A 23,940-nucleotide genomic window follows, 5' to 3' on the forward strand; every position below is an offset into this window, starting at 1 on the left:
CACAGCTCGGGAAGGCGGGAGGTAGCAATAACACAGAGGGCCACGGAGAACCTTGTTTTCCCAGCTTCCCCGCACACTGCGCACATATGGAGCCAGGCAACCTGTTCTTATAATGCAACCTAATATGCACACAAACACACACACACACAGCCTACAGCTATTAGATAAGGTTGATCTGCACACCTGGTCTTGCTGTGTGACTCTACAAACGATATTATATCCCACCACAGATTAGACGATGAGGGCTCTTGACTTTTACAAGCAGTTTCTTTCATACTGAGCAAGTTTGTTTTAGACGGCAATGTCATCACTGATAGAGAGAGAATTGATACAGAAAAATGAGGAGAGAGACAGGAGGCATTCATAGATGACAGCCAAGGTTAAATGAAGCTTTCTCTTAACCAAATTGTGAATTTGAATTGGTGAGGCAACCTTTTATAAGACACATATTTATACATACTCAAGAGCAGATCAATCACTGGTATAATACATTAAATCAAGGACTTGGTTTTGTCATATCTATGGTTCTGTGAAGAATGTCTGTACTTCTGTTAACCGCTAGCTCGCATGTGATTTGTGATGAGAACATGGCTTTTCCGGTCCTAACCAGCTTCCAGTCCCACTCGATGAGGAGCAGGGTCTTTACAGGAGGCTCAAGGCCCGTATTTCCATCTGTCTCTTCCTGTGTCTGTCAGGGAAACTAAGTGGGTTTGTTTGGAGACCTGAAGGCAAGGCTAATAAAATGAAATCTCTGAGGCCTCTCGCTTTGACTTGGCTTCAGTTGCAGGTCATGTTAATGCTCAAAGTATGTTACAAATCCCAACACCTCTGACAACAGTGTTCTGATGGATGTTGCAACATGGCCTGAATCATTCAGACAGATAGTGTAATAAGCCTGCCTAATTAATTTAGCATCATGCATTTTAATAGACTGCAACTGTAGGTTCAACTGCAATGTGTTACGCTGACATGTTACAGTAACGGCCAGTTCAATCTGTGTGCTACATCAGTGAAGTCTGATTACAGAATATTCATTCTTGATGATTTGATATGCTGTAAGACAGTAAGATTTTTTTGTTGGGTACACATACCATGTTTGCCTAGTTCTTAGATACAGTATAGCACAGTATAGCACATATACCACTATACCACATATATCATTAATTGCGCTTAAGAAATAAAGCAAATCTAATCCTAGTAAACTAATCTATAGCTGTATGGCGTACTTTCTGCCACACCTTCATCAAATATAAACGAATGTACTGCAAAATGATTACATATACTGTTCAGCAAGATCAGTAATATTAAATTAAAAAAAACATATGCATTAGAATATCAAAACACTGAATATCATTTAGCATTCCCAGTTGTGGGTTGACATAATACATAAGAGGAGAGAATATATAGTTTTAATTAATTTTTTGAATGCCCATGACCATCAGTATTCTGCCAATGCAAAACATTTGTTATCTGGAATACATACTCCAGAGTGTCAAGCTAATATAAATACAAAGGAATCTTGAGGGCTTTATACATTTATTCTTTATTATTCATTCTCTTTGTCTCTTCCTGTGTGATGGTGCATCTCTCCTTTGAAAAATCATTTGTTTCATCATTTACTGTAAAATAGGGTCAGGGCCATGCAGAGTGTGATGAGAGTTCAGGGTAAAGTCAGCAGAGCAGGATACTACTGTGAGTTAAATGAAAAACTGCACTGAAACAATCACTTTGTCCCGTGAGTGAAATGTCTCTATGTGCAGAAGAAGATCTTTGACATCAATTAACTCTCATCAGGTTGGTAGCAGAAATATTTACTGAGTCGGTGTCCTTTGTTGGCAGAGAGTTGCATGTTTTAATTGCATGTATGCCATTTAAAGACAATAAATGCATTTTTTGTGTGTGTGTGGTTATGTCCAAAGTTTGCATCATTGTTTGGATGTGTGGAGTGTGATATGAAATCTCAGCCAAGCACCCATCAGCTTAGCACTGAGCCACCAAGTGTGAAAGTGTGTGGAGCAGGCTGCATCATGGGAGTGCTCCCATCAGGGAAGACAGAGGCGGGAAGGCTCGTTAAAGTGATGCGAGTTGTTTGCATGTGTTAAGGAGAAACAACCCTCAGTGACACCAGAAAGAGCCCGGGAACACACAAACATACAAACACACACACACACAGAAACAGCCAACTCAGGCTAACCACATTGCACTTGCTGGTAAATTGTGGTAAACAAATGTGGTAAACTCCTTGAAACACTTGATTAAATATTTAACAAAGGAATGATGCACAATGTCTCTGTGTACTCGACTGCTCCATTTCTCTTTCAGAGAGATAGCATCATGGCAGAGTACATCTATATGCAAAAGTGCAAAGTGAGCAGTTGTAAACTTTGCAAAGACAGCTTGTTCTTCACTGACCCAAGGCCTAGAGCTAAACAAGAGAGAGGTCACTGAGGACTTAGCCTGTTACGATGGACTCAAATATCTGTCCTACATCTACTAGGTGGAAATAGAGAGAGCCATTTGAGACCGTTTTAACCTCCGATCACATTGTTCTCCCTGCTGGGTTACGCCATAAAAATGATAAACCTAACAGTTATAATGTAGCCGCACATATCCCATCACACCACGAAATGAGTCTGAACCACAAGTGGCTGCTGCTCATTGCTGCTGTGCTAAAATTGCACCTGTTTTTCTTTGTTTTTCTTGTTGCCTCCCTCACCCTGGCAGCACAGTAAAAATTGAAATGTCATATAAAACGTGACAGGATGCTAATATGTGGCTCCCAGAGGGCATCTGAAAGCGTTCGTGTTGATTTTGTAACTGCAGAGAGAGTCGGCATCCCTCCCATTTCCACCCCAGGAAAAAAAGAAAAAAGAAAAGAAAAAAAAAACACTGAAAAGTTGAGCAAGTTGAGGAATGCTTGAGGGGTGACACAAAGTCAATTTCCAAAAGAATTAAGAATGACAGAATAATAAATAGCGCATACAATTAGCATCTACTGTATATTTAAAACTAGATGTGCTGCTCTCTGTTCCTGAAAAAATCAAAAATCGAACGAAAGGAACAACTTAGCAATCAAATAAATGCAGAAATAATTTTGTGACTGATGAAAGGAGAGGAGGCTTTCATAGGTTCAGTCACGTCAACTGGGAGCATACAGTTCAATCTTGTAGTATTTTGTTTCGTACTATAAATGAGTCAAAACAGTTAAATGTTCAGATGGCCTGTCTCCCAAATGAGGCAAGCGAAACATGTGCAGTAGATACACAGTAACGGACGTTTGGATGGACATTTTTGGCAGCGAGAAAAATGCAGCATGGAATACTTTATTTCTCTCATGTTGACCTTATAAACAAGCTCAGCTCCTAAAACAGAGGCATATTATGTAAGCCAATAACTGCCCTTAAAAATGAAATCTGTTACATTGGTGTCTATTCCAAGTATTACCAATTTCACTGTGGAACGATGAGTCACAGATTTTACCCGCTGAGAGTTAAGAGAGGTCCCTCAGGGGATTTTAAAAAAAAGGGGGGGGTGGGGTGGGGGGGCCCAGTGGCCTAGAAGAACATCTCCCCTCTGTCAGGATATGACAAGATGAGACAAAGGCCCTGTGACCGGCCTCAAATACCACCATGCAACCTGGCATCTCGCCAACGCCACATGAAAGAGGCAGATGTTCTTTTTTTTTTTTTTTTTTTTTTGAGGATGAGGTTTTAATAAATAATTTATCCCATACAACACCTAATCCACAAGCGAATGTGGGGAATACATCTCTATTTCCCTCCCTCTCTTTTTATCATAAACACATAAATATCTGTTTAACTAGGGTGTTGAGATGCGCTGCACGTCGTCCTGGCCCTCATCAAGCGGCTCGCTCACACAAAGGCCACGTTGGGGATGTGAAGGGGGTGTCCCACTCCCATAGGCCTAAATGGATGAATGTGAGTGTGCATGTGTATGTCTGTGTGTATAGGATGTATTTCTTTGAGAATATCTGTGTGCGCTGAGGGTTGCTCCTACAAAGCCAAAGTCAAACTACAGTTAAGACTGTCAGCTGAAGGTGGAAAAGGCAGACAACGCACTACTAATTAGTCTCTTCACCCAGCCTAGTCCCATAGCGAGGATAAATATACACATATGTAAAAGAGAGGGATAGAGTGAAAGAGAGAAAGAGGGAAGGAAGAGGTGGTGGTGGTGACTTATTTTAAGTTTGACCTCTGCTTCCTATCCTAAAGAGAAAGGTTTCTGGTGTTATGAGTGTGTGTCTCTCTAATGTGTCTGGGTGGCAGGAGGTTGTTTGCCACTGATCATCTTTACCCATCTCCCCCTGGGGCCTCTCATCACCTCCAGCACACCGGCAACTCCATCAGACTCAAGGTCGGGCATGCACACACACACACACACACACACACACACACACACACATATATATAAATGACTACCACCCCACAACCTCTGTGCTTGATCACTTCCCCTTCCTCACCTCCCACTGAACGCTACCCGACTCCCCACCCCACTCTGCCCAGTTCTCCCCCACCTTGCCTCACCTCTGCTCCCCTGCTCCTGCGCTCTCCTTCCCCTGTCCTTCCCAGGATCCAACCTGGCAGTTTGTGATGAATGGGACAACATTACTCTTGTCCTCTGTTGGCCTGGTTTAGCAGCTTCAGCCCATCTCCCCCCGTCTGTCTGTCAGTCTGTCTGTCTGTTTGTCTATCTCAGTCTCTGCCTGGGCATATGCTGCTGCACAATCTAAACTGTGGATTAATTTGTTCTGGCCATACTCCACCATGAAGGTACAAATGAGCTTCTACATCTTGAGATAAGTTTCAGAATTTAGATAATTAGGTTGGAAAGGAAATGTATTTTTAAGACACATATAGGCTTTTTTGATTCTGTAAGGAGTAACCACGTATCCACAAGAGTGTATTGTATTTAACTAATTAAGATTTTTAACTACACAATATTCAAACTATTTTCATTAATTAAATCTTATCTTACTCTCATTTGGATTAAATTACACCTGATTCGTCACCTCGGCCTGTAAAACTTGCTAACTTTGGCGTACCTTTAATTACATATTCATGTTCAGAGAGACACAGGCAATAGAAACAGTTGTAACATCCACTGTTTTAAACTTTGTTTTGGAAGAAAAAAAAGCGACAGAGCGAGAGTGCATTGCTATGAAGTGAAGGGATCACGTCTTCAAAAAAGTAAATAAAATATGCATCCTCTCTGTGCTCATTACAGATTTATGACTCTTGTTAAAAGAAAAGGTGGCGGCTGCCTTCTTACATGTCTGACTTTCAAATTCAGACGACACTGCTGTCAAGTGTTGTGCTCCACATTCTGTCCAATGAGAGACCGGGAGGGCTGAGTGTGTGCCATCTTCGACATCCTATTCGGTGAGAATCTTGGAGAGAGTTACTTTGGGTGGATGAGAGCACACAAGAACTCCTCACCTACGGTGCAACGAGTGCTCGTCGTAATCCTTTGATGCATAGTTCATCAGTCAAAAAGTTCAGTTGCTTCAGCCGCTTGTGTGTACGTGATTCAGAACAATAACAGTTGGGGGAGTAGACATTGCTGCATTAAGCATAATGAGCATTGGGATTTGCTCCCGCAATATGAAATAGTTTTGCTGTTTCTGTAGCAACTTTTAAGAGAAAGCACTCACAAGCACATTCAAATCACCCCACCACCCACACACACACATTTATACATTTATACACACACAGGGCTCTGAAACTCATTAGAAAATTAGTTTGTTAGGTGCTTATTATCAGTGACTTAGGGGTTATAAAGTGTGAAAACAATCATTATTTCTGAGAGGAATGTAATTAGTGCTTTTCAAAATATATCGGAATTTTTGACACAAAAAAGTGTACTAAGCCAGTTTGAGATTTTATTCCCTTACCCCTTGTTACTAGACAGGTTATATTCAAAACAGCTATGAATGCACTCACTCACTCCCAGTGTCACCCTTTAGTACCCCAGAGCCAGAAGTACCACCAGCAAAATGTAGCTGACACACAGTCACACCTCAATCTACAGCTGTCGCCTTGTAGTGTAACAGGTCTACATTGCCACAGGGAAGTCACACAAAAAGACGGAAGCAGCCGTCCATGCTGGAGCCCCATTAGCTTCCCCATCACCTTAAAGAGCAGGCAGAGAGGCGCAGGCCTCGAGGTGGGGTTGGGTTGCGGGCCGAACGTGCAGTGGGTGCAGTGGGGGTGTTAATTGAGACGCGGACAGGGAACAGGTGCTGAACACAAACCCCGACAGGACGGCAGACAGAGGCCGCCGGACAGACGATGAGCTAAATAGGAAACCGGAAGACAGCGACAGACATCATCAGGAGTCAGTGCCAGAGCCACACACATGCCCACTTACCACCATCGTTCGTATCCACTCAAAGTGCCAGGAAGCCAACATATCCTCGAGGATATGGTTTTTATCACAGCTGTCCTCCCAGGGGCCTGGTTTAGGATCCTTGTGGATAGATTACAGTGAGATTTTTTCTTTACAACATAGAGAAATTAAGGTGAAAGGGTTAAAGAAAAAAATGAGGATGTTTTACAGCTGGGGTCTTGTGGTTGATGTTTTGGCCAATAACAAGGCTGTAGCCACCAAATGCACTGCAGAGATTGTAAACATAAGCACTGAACTGAAAACAGCTTTAGCCTTGCAAAGCAGAGAATCATAATTGATAATCTTGTTTTTTCAGTACTCACCTTTTTATTTCCAATTGGACTATTGCACAGCTTGATACAGAGGAGCATCCACATCTATAATCTCTACAATGACAGTGGTGAGTATACTGTAAACTGTGTACTGTCCAAAACTACAAAAAAGACCCACAGTGCAAAAACAAAAAAAAAAAAAAAAAAAAAAAAAAATCAACAAAATTTCATTTCAATGACAAAGGCCAGAGTTAAAGTAAAAGTGTTAAGAGAATGGCAGAGAGTCAGAGAATGAAGGAGAAATGACAGAAAAAGACAAAGCAAGAGATATGTATCTGGGGGGAATAGAGATAGTGAGAGATGATCCACCTGATGTATGTGTGTGACAAAGAGGAAAAACAAACAAACAATGCAGTGTATTTTGCATAGAGAGACAATACCCCTGCATGCCTCTTTCACCCTCCTTTTTGTTTTCATTCCTCCCTCTATTAGCCAAACATGATTAAAATGCAGTTCCTACCAGCGTCTCTGCTGAACAACGGGGGAAAAAAAGACAGTGAGATGGGAAGAAAAATGAAGCGGAAAAGTCAAAAGCATCTTTTACAGCGTGACGCTTTTCATCCTTCACAGGCGGCGAGAAGAAAAGAACACAGACATTCAAACTTTTCTTTTCCCCTCTCTCCCTCTGTCTCTCTCTCCCATTCTCAGCAGCTAAAAACACCCCCTGATACCTGAGGACAACCCCACTGCATCACAAGCTCAATAGCCTCCCCAGAACAACATTTCAGTCACACTTTTTTTTCTAGAGCATTGATATAATTCCCAGTGCTCTCTTTAGTCCAATTATATTATGCTATGTCACTATCTGAGCGATCAGCACAGCGCCGTGACTGGGACTGAGAGAAGAGTGCTGGGTCTTCGGAAGGTGCTGCAGAGCGCTGTATGCTATCTGGAGATAAGTCAGTAAACTGTTTTTTAACCATATTCACACTGAGACAAAGTGTGTGCCTCATTTAACATTTCATGGAGCAGAGAGCCTAGGCACTTGCTTAATGGTACACAGAAGAAGAGACAGAAGCTGAGACAGAGATGGGTAAAGAGAGACAAGAGACAGACACTATTAAAACCAGCAGCTGAAAATGGCTGTGAGGCCTGCAGAATGAGAACTGAATATGTGTGCTGACATTAGCCATTTACCAGGAGTTACATACTTGCCAGAGAACCACTGATAAACACACGTGTGGTGTTTGTACATACATGTGCATGAGTCATACCAACAGGGAAAGCAGCAGAGGGTGGAACGGCTGTCTCAGCACTACAGATGAGAAGGATAAAGAGATACTGTGGTGTAGGAAGGATGACTGCGTGGCAGCAGAGATGATGAAACAGAGGATCATGTATGCTTAGCCCTATATACACAGTGGAGTCATCAATAAGACCGCCAAACAATAAATAATACTATATAGCGCTCATAAAGCTGATGAAACCAGACATGCCTGCCAACTCACTATAAGCATTCTGGACCACTCATTTGGTGGGAATTACCACATCAAGACTATTCTTTGCATGTCATGGAAGATGTACATACATTACAGACATCTATCCTCAACTCTTCAAAACTGTTACATAATCCCATATAACATAATTATAATAAGAAAGTGCCTAAAAAGGTCAAAAGAAAAATGATCTATAGGTTTGACCTCCAAACAGGATTGTAAAAAAAAGCAACTGCTGATATACATCAGACTAAATAATGACTAAAAAACTGATTTTTTACAGATCACTGTGTTCAAGCTAATGAATAATATATATTTTATATTTACCATCAACTGTGCACATGAGGGAAAGACAGAGAAAATGAGTGAGAAACGTGAGAGGCGAAAGATTTTGCAGGTGCATGTGTGTGTCTGTGTGCGAGTGAGATATAGATAGATAGACGTAGAGAGAGAAAAAGAGAGGGAGTGCACCGAGCAGTAAGCCCGTGAGCAGGACATGATTGCAGTGTGTATCTTATCTATGTCAGGTCCTCCTGAGGCTAGTGGAGCCTAGCTGAGCGGAGCACGAGCGCTTCAGTGACCAGTCAACCGTGTGAGGGTAATCTCCTCACTCCTTCAGTCTGTCTCTCTCTCACTCTCTCTCTTTCTCCCTTTTTCCAGTAAGCATCCCCCCCACCCCACCCATCTGGGAGGCAGCTGAGCCACTCTACACACATAAGTGAGATGCTCACACAAACACACAAACATATTTACACGCACAAACACTCGCGCCCATCCAGAGCCTAAGGTGACTGTCTCATGCCAGCTCTGGACAGCCAGCCCACAGGTGAGAGGAGACATCACAGGCTACATTGCACACTGAAGCCCCTGCAGCCAGTAGCCTGTAAATATACCACTGAGTTGCATGTTTCTGCTATCTCACACTGTCCAAGTCTAACAATGTTACTTGAAGCTATATTGGAAGATACTGAAAAGGCACATGAAGACACAGGGGGACACATTTTAAAATTAAGCAAGAAAGAATTAAAAGAAGAAAAAAAAAATAAAGATAATTTTACAAAATAAAGTAAATAGTTTTTCAAGTGACAACTACATCTCATGATAATGTTTCAGTACAATGAAATCAGTGTAACTAAGAAGGTGGAGTACATGGCACAAGGTGGGCTCTGTGGTTCAGTTCTATTTATAGAATTACACCGGTGAAGTTAGTGATTCCCATTTGATTAAGTGTATTTAGCTACAGTATATTAGATACATGTTTACATTGAATGGTTGGAACTCAGCCCAAGTTCAATTTTTCTTATTATAAAAACCTATTCTTAGAATAAAGTGAAGAATAAGACAATGATAATGTGCTGGCAGCACAGTTCATCACCACCATTAAATTACATTCAAGCACATTTCATGTAAAATTCTCAAAAAAAATAAAAAATAAAAATAAAAATAAGGCCACAGTGGTTCTGAATAACCCTACTTACAATACAAACTTCTTTATTGTACCATAGTGACATCCTTTCATGTGGAATATATCTAAAATATTATTTCTGCAACTGCATCTGCAACTTTCCATCATGTTTAAAATTAGTTTTTATTGATAATAGAGGTTAAAAACTGGGACAGTATACTGCTAACATATTTTATGCATGTGTGTGTATATGTATGTGTAGGCAATAAGAATCAAGAAACATTCCATGTTGAAGGTCAGTGCACACACACAAACACACGGTGAGGAGGAGAAAGAAGAAAAGTAGAAGTAGTTCATGTCTAACATTCTTTCACCCTTCGTGTGCCTGCCTGCTCGACTTTAACAACTGAGCCGTCCCCATCAATTAGTCTAGATGCTGGACTTTCATTGAGATTAAGTGACTAATATCAGTGCTTGCTCACAAGAAAGACACTTTTCACGTCTGCCCAACAATCTGTTAAGTCAAAACACATGTGGTGATCCAAGGCAAAAAGCCTGCAAGGGGTCCTCTCTGCAATGAAAAACAGGTGCTCTACTTTTTGGCCATGTAATACCCCATTTAGCCTCTGGAGCAAAGGTTATCCAGCTAATAGCTGCCTTGTGGTGCACTGGGAAGAGCTGTGCACATGGCCGGAGTAAACATCTGGGACGGATTGTACATACTTGCAACATATGCTTCAAGTTCAATTAAAATGAGGCCTTGGCACATTTATTAATCTTTTTTTCCCCTCTCCTCTCTCTCTCTTGCTCTCTCCCTCTCTCCTCTTCGCTCTCTCCCCTATAGGCCTGTGCCATAAAAGAGGCCTCCTTTGACCCGTCCTTCATACTTACTCATACAATCTGAAGTTACCTCATATCCAATGTAAAAGACCTCATATCCAATGTAAAAGACAAATTTGTTAAGCCTTGAAACTCCATTTGTTCTGCACTTAACCAGGTTGGAGGGAGAGCAAAGGGAAGGGGGGGGGGGGGGAGAGTATGTGTTAGAATGAAAGAGGAAAAAAAAGCAGGGAAGGGGACGATGGAGGGAAGGGTAGAAGGAGAGTGGGAGGGGAAAGAGATGTAGGTGAAGAAAAAAGAAAAATGCCCCCCTTTCAACTTCTCCACAGCTCAAATGAAATGCTAACAGTTGAGGGGAGCAATAGATCAAAATGTATGAAGCCAGAGTTGGTAAATTGTAGCCTTTGTGGCGGCTGTGCTATCCAGCATCCCAGCCCTGTGTGAGCACAGAGAGCAAGGCCTTCTTATGTGGAATAATCAGTTTGGCACCAAATCTGACGGAGGCCGCACAAGCTGCCGCTGCACCTCATTTCAATATGAAAGTCGAAAATGTATTTCATATAATCTGCAGCTTTTCAAATGCCTGTATTTTTATTTTTTCCCTGAGAGGAGGTAGGAAATGCAATGATGGAGGGCAGACGTAAAGAAGGGGTAAAAAAGAAAAAAAGGTTCAAGGTTGCCTGCTGCATATCTTCAGTCAGTGGCCCCCTGTACATTTCAGCCTTGGAACTTCACAGCCATGAAACTTTGCTTCTGCATCACTGTGGGAGAGGATGTAATGCTCACGTATCTTTGTGTGCTCATCGCCCAACTGGCTGCCTGGCTGACTGATTGCCTGACTCGCTGACTTACTGGTGGGATGACTATTTGACCATCTGCACTATAAATGTGGATTTTTTTTTTAACCCTGTTGTTGCCTACTTGCACTTATGACCCTTAAAAAATGGAAGAGGTTGTAGCAAGGTTGCAGTTGCATAAGTAAACTCAGCATACAGAGTGTCCTCAGGCAAAATTATATTCAGATATCAAATTGCCTGGTCAAAGGCCTTTAAAACAGCCAAACAGCAATGTTAATTGTTTTGCTCCAAAAAGATTACCAAACCAGATCATGCAAATTACCACTTCTAGCCTACTAACCTTTATATTGCTGCAGTGTGGCTTTAAGGCATCAAGTATCAGCTCAAGTAATTTCAATTTCCAGACTGTTCAGTCAAGGTAGTTTACAGTTTTCACAGTAAAAGATTTGGACTTCACTTATATGCTCAAGCTACATTTCCGTCCTTGTTTAACACAGCTCGAGTCTGATCAGACTGGAGTACCAAACAGAACTAGGTTTTTTTTTTTTTTTTGCCTCACCAAAATCTCGACAACACAGTAGGTGGATAAAGAGCTGCACCATTTCAATTACCATTCCCAAGTGGAACATTGACACGGTACTGTATCCTATCCAGTGGCATTTGTTTCAGTAGCTGTTCCTCCAGTGTAAACGAGCAGAGGCAGTAAAGCAGCCACCTGTTGTTACCTGATAGTGTCTGGACAAGCCCAGATGCTGTTTTACTGGGACATAAAGGAGCAGTGAATGGGCCTAAATAGCTAACTAAGCACTTTATATGGGTGCATGTTCTCAGGAAGCTGAAGACCAATGTTAGTAACATAAATTCGATTTAGTATTATAAGACGGGAAAAATAAGGATAGTGCACCAAACTGTAGTAAAAGGCCAAAGCAAAGCAAGCCACAAAGAAGAAAGGTGAGGAGTGTGCTGTGTATACACCTACAGAGAAAACTTTTCAAAAGGTTAAAAGGTTGTACAATCTTTGTACATGTGTTTGCGCCTCAGGCAGTGAGAATAACTGAATGGTGGGGTGCGGGGTGGGGTGGAGTCATTTCGTTTGTCTGTTTGTGTTTCCGGTCTGTGAAGCAGTGTCAACCCCTCCTGAGGCAATGTGTCTACGCGTGCGTGTGTGTGTGTGTGTGTGTGTGTGAGCACATACGTTTGCGTATGTGTTTGTGTGTAAGTGCATCCCTGACGCAAGACATAATTACCTTGTCATCTTTGTCAAAATCCTCATCCTCATCCTCCAGCAGGTCTTCCACTGCTTGCTGACAGTTGCAACAGAGAAAAGAGAAAAAAGAAAACAACAAATAAAAATGTTTATGCAACAGCTATAGTACAGATAAACATTAGATAACACAGGGTTAACATCATCAGCGCAGCCAAAGAGGCATATTAAAGCTGATTGGTTATGCTTATGTCTGGCCAGAGTTTGTTAATGAGAATGGAAAGCATGCAGATAGCACAACTATTGGTTTGGTGTGTGCTAATATGTCACAAGCTTCAAAATGGTTTTGAATTAGAATTTAATTTTAGAAACATTCTGTTGTTCAAATGTGTTGACACTTCTGGAAATGTAAGCAAATGCTCTGGCTTTGAATTTCAACGGGCTGAGGATTAAAGTCTATTCATCCACTCAAATCTCATTGCACAAAAGCATTCAAATCTTATACCATTCAGTAGGACGAGACAGAAGAACTCTTCTTCTGATTGTGCTCTGTCTCTTCTGACCTCTTTAACCTTTGCACTCGTCTCTAACCTCCACCTTCCAATTTCTATACATTCATCTATCTATCGTCTCACATCCTCTCACAGAATGATGCTCCACGAGGGAAGGGAGAAGAAAGCCTGCAGCGCAGAGAGCAAGTCACAAAGAACAGCAACTATGTGCTTCACTGGTGCACAACCGATGAAACAGGAGCTGGTGTAGCTCTGAAGCCCCAAGATACCATGATACATACTGTACAACACAAAGAAAAATGACACACTCGTGCACAGTGTCAGAACCACAGACACAAAAGCACAATGTAACGATGGTGCATGCGAGGTGTAGCCTTTCCTATTCAGAAACAGAATTTCACATGCACATTGTGAGGCACTGAAATGTGGTAGAGAAACGGCTTTATGGAAAAGGCAGTCCATCAGATACAGATCAGACCTCTATCTATATGTGAGAGTGAGCAAATAAATAAAACGCCTTGGCACTTGTAGAAAGCCCTGAACCAGCAAGATCATCTTGGGCCACTTTGTTTAGTGATGCTATATCTGATTACTGTTTAGTGATACAGTACTTGAGTCATTGTTTGTCTGCACCAGTTCACATGTAAAAAACCACAGATCACTGCTGCATCCTATTCACCCTCTTTCTGTCAATCACATATCAAAGCTACAAGGTCATACTGTTAGTTCCAATTTACATAAACAAACATCCATATCATAAGCCCTACAGCTGTCAACCTCAGCATTCATCTGCTCCCATTGTTGCATTGCCTTACCAGCCCCAACCCCCCAAAAAACCTTTGCCCAGTCTCAACATCGCCACAACCCCCTAACCACCTCCAGAATGGCACAAACTAGTTTGGAGAAATCCAAAAATCATTACTTAACAAGACAATAGCTTTTGTCCTTTTTGTTTTTCATTGGAATAAGGGGGGAAACTATGTGGCGGCTGACATAAGCCTCTTATGTAAATGCAGCTTCCCACACAAACAAAGAGAAGTTCAGAACAGCAGAGTTGAGAGGGTAGAGTCAATAGTGCGTGCCTGTGTTTGTGTGTGTGTTCTATCAATAGCACAGAGTCACTAGGGCAAAGTGTTGTGCATGTATGCATGGCACTCCTCGTTTTAACTGTCTGACTCTGTAGCAACTGGTTATTCCCAGTTCACTTAAGACTCCATCACTGTCTAGACACATAAGCTTGACTGTTCACAGTTCACAATCTCTTTATTGATACAGAATACATTCATTACCACGCTATACAAATACCAGGAGGGGGATTCTTGTGCTTAGCTGTGGCAAAAGATGTAGACGTGATACTGTAAAATGAAAGCCTTCTGGCATCTCTAAACAAATGGACTATAACTGTTTATAAAGTCATCATGGTTCCTCCCAAATCCTTTCACCCATGCCAAAATACAAACATAATGGATTCCTCCACACAGAGGCTTTACTAGGGCATGCCTGGCACACGCTCCAAACTTTAAACAAAGGGAATGAGCATGAGCTAGCTGGAGAAGCATGACCTAGAGAGACAGAGAAAATGATAGAGTCGTTTGTCTCCCTCTGCTCTCCGCTTTGCTCTCTCCCTTCTATCGCCTCTGGTTACAGAGAGAAGTCATGTTTCCTGCAATGAGACACAGTGTAAAATTAATAAATAAAAAGACATGGAACATGTCATCTGCCCTGAAGATTGCCACGGCTAAATGCGCGCACTGAAGCTACTGTCTCAGTAAGGGAGGATATAAATTACCTCAGTGCAGCCGATGAATTCCAAGCGTCTTCCTTTCTTTCTCTCTACCTCTGTCTCTATTTGCCTCACTCTTTCTCTCTTTCCAAGACCTGTTTGGTGTATGATATCATTTGTCTGCTTATCCCCCCCATTATCATGTTGTTTGAATTACTATCATTACAGCACGGCTGCATCAAAGCCTTGCTGTCGACAGGATCGTGTAGAGCTCACATTGCCTGCAGAGCTGCTCCAGTCAATTCAATATCTACTGAGGTGGGGATTAACATATTCAGACCTATTCAAATGATACAGGGATGATGCAGGCTACTCTTACAGATTACACTGTGCCCCATAAATACATACAAAGATGGTGATAATATAAAATACACACAAAGAATATGAGTACAATGACATTGAGAGTTCAAACAGCTGTGAAAGTATGAATGCATCTGTTTGGCCTTAGTGGCTTAGACCTAAAAAGCTGATTTGCAAGAATTAAGTTTCTGTTGCATTGGCTCAGATCCCAGCACAAACTCTGCTACATCACTCTGATTTTTCCTCTGGAACTCTTCTTCCTGTTAATGCAAAAACTGTCCGTGAAGGACGAACTGCAATGAATTACAATTAAGTGGAAAAAAACAACTGTGCATTATCTGTCTTTACTACTCTGCATATAGTAGTTTTGATCGTACGTGAATGACCTAATTTTTAATGACACTGCAGTCAAAACAATAGAGCAATGAGGTGGTGTAGTAGCCTCTTGTTCTGGTGGCTGGAAATCTATAGTGCATCCTTGCATGACCATTGCTTTACTATTTGGTGACTGATATTTCAGAGCTACACTTGTATGCATCTTCATGTCAGTACAAATTTACATTCAGCCTTACAGAGCCAGATCTTTGCTTAACATTTACTGCTGCTCTGTGCCAGCTGGTGTGCATGGTGCTAGCTAAAATCTGCCTGGACTGAATTTGAAAAACATCTGAGAGGAAAAAAAAGAAAAAAGAATTGAAGGTACACGAACAGTCCAGTGTTTGGATCTGAGGCTTTCCTGAGTGAGCGAACCTTTGTTGAACCGACTGACTGACTGAGACGTGATGAACAAGTTGTTCGAGTGAAAAAAAAGGGAATCGCAGAAAAAAAAAGCTTTCAAGAATCAGGTAGAAATTTTTGATAATCTACTGATTCCTGAGAGGAAATTTGTATATTCTCCTTTTGCCTCCACAGGGAGCTTCTTGGCCACTGTCAGTGGCACAACAGCACCCCTACTGGCTTTTGAAGGACAGAGAGGATGCTCGGGATCACATGGGATCATTAACTGTGACCTTCAGCTTACAGGACAGTCTCATGGGTTTGCAGTGTTATGGTGAATGAAATAGTAAGGTGATTCCTTAACTTAAATCAGGGCAGCAGTTGTAGCTCTGCAGTATCTAGAGCACAGCGTTTTCAATTTAAAACTGGTCTATTTTGATTCATATTGGGTTGTATTACCCTTACTTCCTTAACTCAAACAAAGCAAACTCTGAGTTTGATGTTAGAGCAGTATGGTTGTACCTTATAGAGCTCAGCCCTGACAGTGATACAAAGAGAAAAGAGACACAAGAAGTTTCAAACTGAGGTTAAAGGCAAAGATGAACCTGGTTTAGAAATATGGAAAATGTAGAAGGTAGAATGTTGAATTAAATAGAAAGAATTAAAAAATGCTAACTACCTAATTAACTAGACATACTTGTCATTAAGTCATACAGCTACAGTCTGGGGGCATACAGAAGAGTTTAAACCTAACTTGACAAGTCAGGGAAAAAACTGCACTTTGAGTGAATGGATACTGCTTTCGTGGAAGTAAAACAGTATAGAACCTGTCTGAATCAATGAAACGAGTGCACACACATGCACTCCATAGAGGAAAAGTAAAAATCTACTACCTGAACTAGTAGCCACATTATTTTCACCCTTCCACTGAAATGCCTCTATACCCGCTCCACTCTCTCCCTGGCCGAGCTGAGTTCTACTATCTCCCCTCCTAACCTTCCCAATGACAGCCGCAGGGGGAATTGACGCAGAGGCAGACATCCCGGCGAACATGAAGATATACTTTCTCCTCCTTTTTTCTCCCATTCCTCTATCCCTCCCTCCCTCCATCCTCCTGCTGCTCTTCCTCTTTGATACGTGAGGGGGTTTTAACCTCTCCAGCTGCTGAGGTTTGGCCGACTGGCTGGCTGGGGGATCTCAAGGCCCTACTTGGTATGCACTGTCCATGAGTGTATGTGTATGTGTGTGTGTGTGTGTGTGTGTGTGTGTGTGTGTGTGTGTGTGCGCGTGTGTGTGTGTGCACATATTGCCTACACCACAGTTTCTGCAGACTGGGGGAGGGCTGCGTGTCTGATAAGGGCTGCTGGCTGAGCCTGGCTGACCCACACAGGCCCTTCACAAGCTGTCAGAGCCATGGCCCTCAGAGGGGGGCCCTTCCATCTGCACTGCCCCAGCCAGGGCTCACCCAGCAGGGGGCTAGATAGGGGTGAGGCTGGGGTGCTACCGGAGCTGGAGGCAAGGGGTGGGGGTGAGAAGGGGCGGCTCCATATTCATGAAAGCAACACCAAATCTGTTAGCACTGGAAAAGATTGAGTTGCAGGATAGTAATGTAAGCATCGCTAACATAATTTACGTTCCTCGTTGCTTATTTGCTGACAAATCAGCAAGTCTGTTTAGTCAGAGATTCAGCAGCTATTCAGAGGAAATCACAATTTATCATGTTCCACCAGCAATGTTGAGATAGTCAGTAAATACAGTAAATTCAGTGATACAATGTTTGTCCTTCTCAGACAAATGATACTGTCTTGTCTTATTGTTTATACTCAGTTGTGGAAAAGAGGGCTAGAGCTGGTACATCTTGATGTGCAATCTATTGCACACAAACTCACGCACATCAGTAGGCTTAAGCTCAAGGTTTAAACTGAAAAACTTGCAAACAGCTACAGCGGGTGTACTGTATAGACAAAACAACAATAACAAGCACTGAGGCAGACACCCTGAGCTGCTGACGTTGTTAGCAAAGAGCACAGACAGTTACAAAGGTTCAGTGTGATGAAGGGAGTCAGACAAATGGAGGGAAAGGAGGAGAAAGAGAGACAACATGATGAAAAGGGAGGCTGGGAGGATTCCGCAGTGGCATTCCTGATGCTCCCGATGCTCCCGTCCCGCTTCAAACTATGCCCGTCGCCTGTCTTTCTGCCTGCCAGCCTGCCATCCTATCTGCCAGTTTAGCAGAGACAGAGAGACAGCGAGAGGAGCAGAGAGGAGCAGAGAGGAGCAGAGATGAGCGTGGTGATGCCGGGGCGGCACGGGGGAAATCAGCGGGGCACAGGCGCTCCCAGTTAAAAGTGACATGACCTTTTGATTTTGTCACCTGTCACCAACTGCCATGTCTGACTCTGCACTGAGGAGTGCCTGCCATCCACCGCTGCTTTCCTCTGCCTGTGTCTCTCTGTCGCTCCGTCTCTCTGAATGCCTCTCTGTCTTTTTCTGTCTCCTGCTCCCACTCCATCTCCTTTTCTCCTTTTCTTTCCAGAGTTGCAGTTTTATGGGGGAAAAGTGGAGGTGTGACTTTTTGGAGGAGTTTAGGTATAATAGGCAGCATTTCCTCTTTTCCTTCCAGCTTTCCTAATATTTACTCTTCTCTACCTGTGTTGTGTGTGGCTCTTAATGAGGGCAGATGTCACGGCACAGTGTGTTTAGAGGCGCAGAAAAGTTTTTTTGAGATGCAAAATCAGGGAGAAAATAGAATAGATAAAATTGGCAATGAAGTGCAATGTTCAAATAAAATCAGATATTATTACTGTCTTGGAAATAAACCAGATTATTTTTACACTAATGAACAATATACTGCTGTCATACTGAGTGCTTAAAGATTAAACTGTTACTAATACAAGTAAAACTATGTAGATTTAAACAAACACAAAATCAGTAGAAAAACCTAGTAAATGTTTTATTCTATTTTTAAGGTTGACTTAGCTCTATGAGGGAGATTAAACTCTATATTTGTTTCATGGCAATGCTAACTCAGGATGTAGAGTGGGCTGAAAGTAGTCAGCTCTATCTCTCAGTTGGAGGCATGTCTGTAAGTGTGAAGTATCTTCAGGCCATTAAGGTCTTCTCTTCTGTAATGGGTTGGCGGATCCAGTGGGTGAATCTATGTAATGGTCTGAAGTATGGGATAAAGAGGATGGTCCTCCAGTGTGACGAGGCCTAATTGCCCGTCATCCTGTGGTAGAAAGAGACATCACCATGTTTCGTATGTGCCCTCTACGACAGCCTGCACTGAAATTAACACCTTCATAACATCTGGTAAGGGCCTTTTTGGGCCAACAGAACAGCAAGGAAGGATTTCTGTTGGGATGTGTCCCTGCTCGTTAATCTCAACGCTCATCATAGACATGCATGCAAGCAGGCACACACATGAACACGACACACAGCTGTGAGAAGATATACACGTGCATGCATACATGCCTTGCAGCCTTTTACTCTTGCAGCAGAGCTGCATGTCCTCTGATTGACTGAGCCCAGCCTACTGGCAGTTTCCTTTGCAACAGGCTTGGGATGGATCTAAGCCCCAAACTGTTCGGTTTCAAAACAAGATAGAAATGGAGAGGAGATATCATTAAAGTTTTCCTCCACACAAATAGAGAGACAGGATGAGTCCTCCTTATCAGGTTTGAATGTCAAAGTAAAAGCAGCATCATCCTTTGCATATATTCAAAAGCTTAAAAGGTCCTCTTCTTTGTTTGTTTGTTTCATTGAGCATGTTACAGCATGACACATAGGTCAGCTAACAGTGTTGAAGAGTCAGGGTTCACGGGTCAGAGTGCTACATGATAAGAGAGGAGGTCGCTGACCTTGCTGGTGCATCGCCTCCTTTAATCGCTGTTCTGAGGACGCTCCGACTGCTTAGCAGGCACCGGTCAAGGTTGGGGCGAGGGTAAGGAGCTCTGATCCAGGATCTGTTTGCAAAGCAGCATGTAACCACACAACAGTCAGTGACCCTGAGTGGTGAATTACAGCGTGTAGAGAACACTGTGTTTGTTTATTTGCTATAGACAGGGCTAAGGACTGTGGTTGCGGTGTAAAATCCGAGAAGGATCCTCACATTGAACCCATCAGATGAAGCAAGGCCCTTCACTTCATTAGGAAGTCTGTGCTCAAGTGTATACTTTTTTGTTTTCTCTCTTTCTTCCCCCAGCCTATCCTTCTCTTTCTCTCTCTCTCTCTCTGTCTCTCTCTCTCTCTCTCTCTCTCTCTCTCTCTCTGTGTGTGTCTCTCTCTCTCTCCCTTTTTCACCCTTCAGAGTGAGTTCAGCAGAGATTCCTTTGGCATTACCCTCACCCCAGACTGCTGGAAAACCGCAGCGCTCCGGATGCTGACCCTTGCTCGGCTCAGCACAATGCTTTAATTTGGTGTGTTGTTTAAAGTAATTAGAAAGCCTTTTTCCCTTGTTTTCTTTTCTATTCTTTTCTGTTCTCTGCCAAGTGTGAGAGGGAAACAGTGAGTCGTCCATGACTTCAGCTTGATAAAGACTCGGAAGAGGAGTCCAGGGGACTGGGAGAGGAAGCAAAGAACGCAGATACCGTATGCTCTTGCTGTACCCACTTCCCCCCTGCACCGCAGCAGATTGGGAAACTCTGTCTGAAAACAAACAGGGACAGGACTCGAGGGATACTTGTGTCTAAATGTGTGTATTATAGTGTGTGCGTGTACAGCATTTGCAAACACAAATGCCTGAAAATAATGAATGCTTACACAGTCGCACATTACTTTTACTGTATGTATTCCAATTTGACGTAGGATTGTAATATCACAAGTGAAGGAGGCAGAGAGTTGATAATGGAGGAAGGATAGTAGTAAAGTAAGACTGCAATGCCGAGACAAGCGAGACGATGATTGTCGGAGAATCTTCTTTGTGTCGCCCGTGCTGCTCTGTACTGTTCGGCACAACTGTCACAGCGGCAAGAAAAGGAGCATTAATGGTGCTAATCTTTGACAATTAATCCCTCTTTCATCGGATATATTGTTGCAAAGAATGTCCACATGCACTCGTGTACTTATACAAATACACACACACATTTTTCACACAGACACAGATAGATAACTTTTACACACACACACACACACACAAACAAACAAGCACCTGAAGTGATACAGTCTACGGGAGCGACACATGCAAATGTTTGTGTGTACATGTGTGTGTGCTATAGTTATACACTTTGGTTGTACGTGAATCATTACTTTGGAATAAAAGAGAACATACCAGACTATATCAGACGGCAGAATACCAACATCATAGCACACACTATATCCAGCATTCATGCACTCATGTGCACATTCACTTATAATACATATACACTACTGCTAACCCATTCTTTTGCACTGTGTATTTGTTTCCAACTATCTCACAAACTTCTCCACATACCTTCCACTACCCAATACCAGCACTGACACTCCAGTCCACACATATCAAGTCTGTCGAACTATAAGAAGTACACAACACACTCACTTACACAGCCGCCGCCGACTGCTCATATTAGACAGTGGAGACATTTAATTGAAAGAAAGTCAGACATGAAACTTTGAAGCACTGCTTGCATGGCTAAAAACTTTCCTGGCACTGGTGATCTATTCAGCCCAGTGTCCCATGCAGATACATCCTTTGAATTCAACCAGACACCCTCAAACCACACTCTGAAGATGATGATACTGAAGCAACCTTCACAGGCAAAAAAATCCTTCAGCTCAGACTGTAACTAGGCGAGGGTTTTAAATGGTACTGTTTCCAGCATAATGAACCTCAGTTACAGTCAGTCAAAAACATACAGGTCCAGGACTCCTGGTCTAAAAGTGGGAGTGCATGTCAATCAAAATTACAGTGCTGCGATGCTATTAAGATAGTATCAGATACTAAAAACAGTGAAACTAGAGATCCCATGACAGTACAGTAATAAGTGTCCATATCTCCTCTTGTCTCCCAGCATAGGACAACTTTGTAGAACTGAGCAGGTATTGTCATACTAAAAGGCACTCGCCATACGAGTATCAACAGTATCAACATGTCTTAATGTTCCAACCAATTCCTAAGGTACTTGAGACACAATAGTCCCTTTCAAGAAGGAGAGAAAAGCAATTCTGCATTAAGTAGGATTGACATGTACTTACTTGTATGTGAAGTGAGTGGCATATTATCAGAATATGTAACCTTTGTTGCCTCATTTTAATTAGGAAGTGCATTGGAAAATAATTTTATTAGGTTTCGATAAATACAAGCAGCAGGTAGAGGGACAAATCATCATGCCGAATTTTGTCTCAAGGCATGTGCAATTTTTTTTTGTCAAGCAATGTCGCCATCTACAGGCAGAGAGTGTCCTCTGAAATTTAAGTCTGTGTCATTCACAAATTAGGGGGTTTTTTTGTCTGTGAACCAACTTACAATTGCAAACATTCAATTCTTGACTTAACTGATTATATCCACTTAAAAATACCCTAAATTCTAAGTATGTACCACAACCTACTGAATAACCACCAGATTATTGTTAAGTAACAGAAGGCTTGTATCTGTCTCATATGGCTTGTATTTCACTGATTTTATTTTCAACTTTCCATAATACGGAAAAAGAGACGTATAAATAGAGAAGCTAAGCTCTGAAGAAAAGACTTACCAAATAAATCTGTGTTATAAGTTATGTACACAGTTCACATGTAACTCCATTTTAATGTGTAATATTATAAGTAGACACAGCAATGAGATTTGGTTCATTATAGTGACTGAATTTAGTATCTCTTCCAAATCCAATCCAGTCTAACTCAGAGAATCCTTAGGAATAGATAAAGATACACATATAGAAGGTGAGAGACTGTAAGAAAATCAGAGGTCTGTTAACTGGTTATTTTCCAACCGAGTCTTGGAAAAAGGCACTTATTAAAATTAATCACTTCATTGTTCACGCTCGCTCCATAGTCAAGTCCTCTCTCTCGTTCTCACTCTCTACTCTCCAAATGTGCCTGGCCATGATTAAAACATGTCTGTTTCTCCATGACATTGCTTTGACATCATTTAATTGGTATAAGAGATAAAAATAAATGAATTAAATAAATATACTACCAGGTAAGTGGCGTAACGTAGCTCAAGGTGACAGCCTATTATTTCTCCCTTTTCTTTGCCTGAAACAAGGCAAAGTGAGAAATGTGAGATTGCACTGAGAATGCAGCACCTCAAGGGGCAGATGGAGTTATTCTAAAAAAAAAAAAAAAAAAAAATTCAGGAGAGATTTTTTTTTAAATTAAATTCCAATTTGCTCAAAGTTTACGACAGCAATTCAATCACAAGGTGTATTCTAAATGAGTTTGTATTATGCTTATCTTTTTGTTGTTTCTTTAAAAGTATTTTGCTGTCTTACTCATCTGTACACCTATACTGATCATAATCACGTCACGTTTTTTACATCTCCGACATATTGTTTGTATTAAGTCTAGTATCGGAGGAGTGACATGGATGTAAATGTGATTAATGTCATAAATAAAACAAGAGCAGAATGTCTCCATAAGACAATGGTGTCTGAGTTTTAACCCTGCATTGTCTATGGAAAGACGCTTTTACAGTGAAATGAAAGAAAGGTGGAGGGATACCAAGTCGGGATTGGGTTACTCACCACATCTTGCCTGGTATCCTTCCCCGACGCGATGAGGATGTAGTTCCAGGCCAAAGGCAGCAGCAACGCCAGGGGTATCATATAGAGTTCAAAGTTCCAAACGACGATGACAAAAAGCTGATGCAAGAGAGAAAGGCAGAACAGTCAGCAAAAGAAAAGCGAGAACAAAAAAAGTAAAAACAGTGTGGGTTAAGAATGTATACATTCAAGACCCCATATTGACCCCCATGAGGCAAACTCCTGAGAACGTACGCCAACCATATGTGCAACTGGAATCAACACACATTCAAACACATTCATATGCAGAATCATAACCACCATGGAACAAAGCGTAAAAATGAGTCTGTGCTTCAACAAAGGTACAGGCCTGGTGTTGGTGAGCCTAGGTTCAATACCCTGACCCTCAAGGCTTTCTGGGCCTTCAGCTGAGGAGGAGGACGGTGAGGAGGATGAGTACAAGCCGTCAGAGCCTCTTTCCTCTATGCCAATCATCCCAGAGGTTGAGGTCATGTACTGTTTCAACCGCAGCACGTCAATGCTGACCCTTC

At 42.1% G+C, this 23,940-nt stretch overlaps 1 protein-coding gene across 5 annotated transcripts in view; it reads right to left on the reverse strand.

Annotated features, from left to right (window-relative positions):
* mctp1a (multiple C2 domains, transmembrane 1a) overlaps nucleotides 1-23,940 on the reverse strand; it is a 133,311-nt gene that overhangs the window by 14,397 nt on the left and 94,974 nt on the right. For 2 of the 5 annotated variants that reach the window (XM_018668601.2, XM_018668602.2), the window contains 3 exons: nucleotides 23,393-23,509; nucleotides 12,463-12,519; nucleotides 6,388-6,486 (listed from right to left, as the gene is read on the reverse strand). In XM_018668601.2, the coding sequence (XP_018524117.1) occupies nucleotides 6,388-6,486; nucleotides 12,463-12,519; nucleotides 23,393-23,509 (273 nt within the window). Of the gene's footprint in view, nucleotides 1-6,387; nucleotides 6,487-12,462; nucleotides 12,520-22,845; nucleotides 22,905-23,392; nucleotides 23,510-23,940 lie in introns of those variants that run through there. The other 3 variants (XM_018668603.2, XM_051075254.1, XM_051075255.1) reach the window with 2 other exon arrangements.

The sequence above is a fragment of the Lates calcarifer genome, linkage group LG13 (assembly GCF_001640805.2).
Source record: "Lates calcarifer isolate ASB-BC8 linkage group LG13, TLL_Latcal_v3, whole genome shotgun sequence".
Taxonomy (NCBI): domain Eukaryota; kingdom Metazoa; phylum Chordata; class Actinopteri; family Centropomidae; genus Lates; species Lates calcarifer.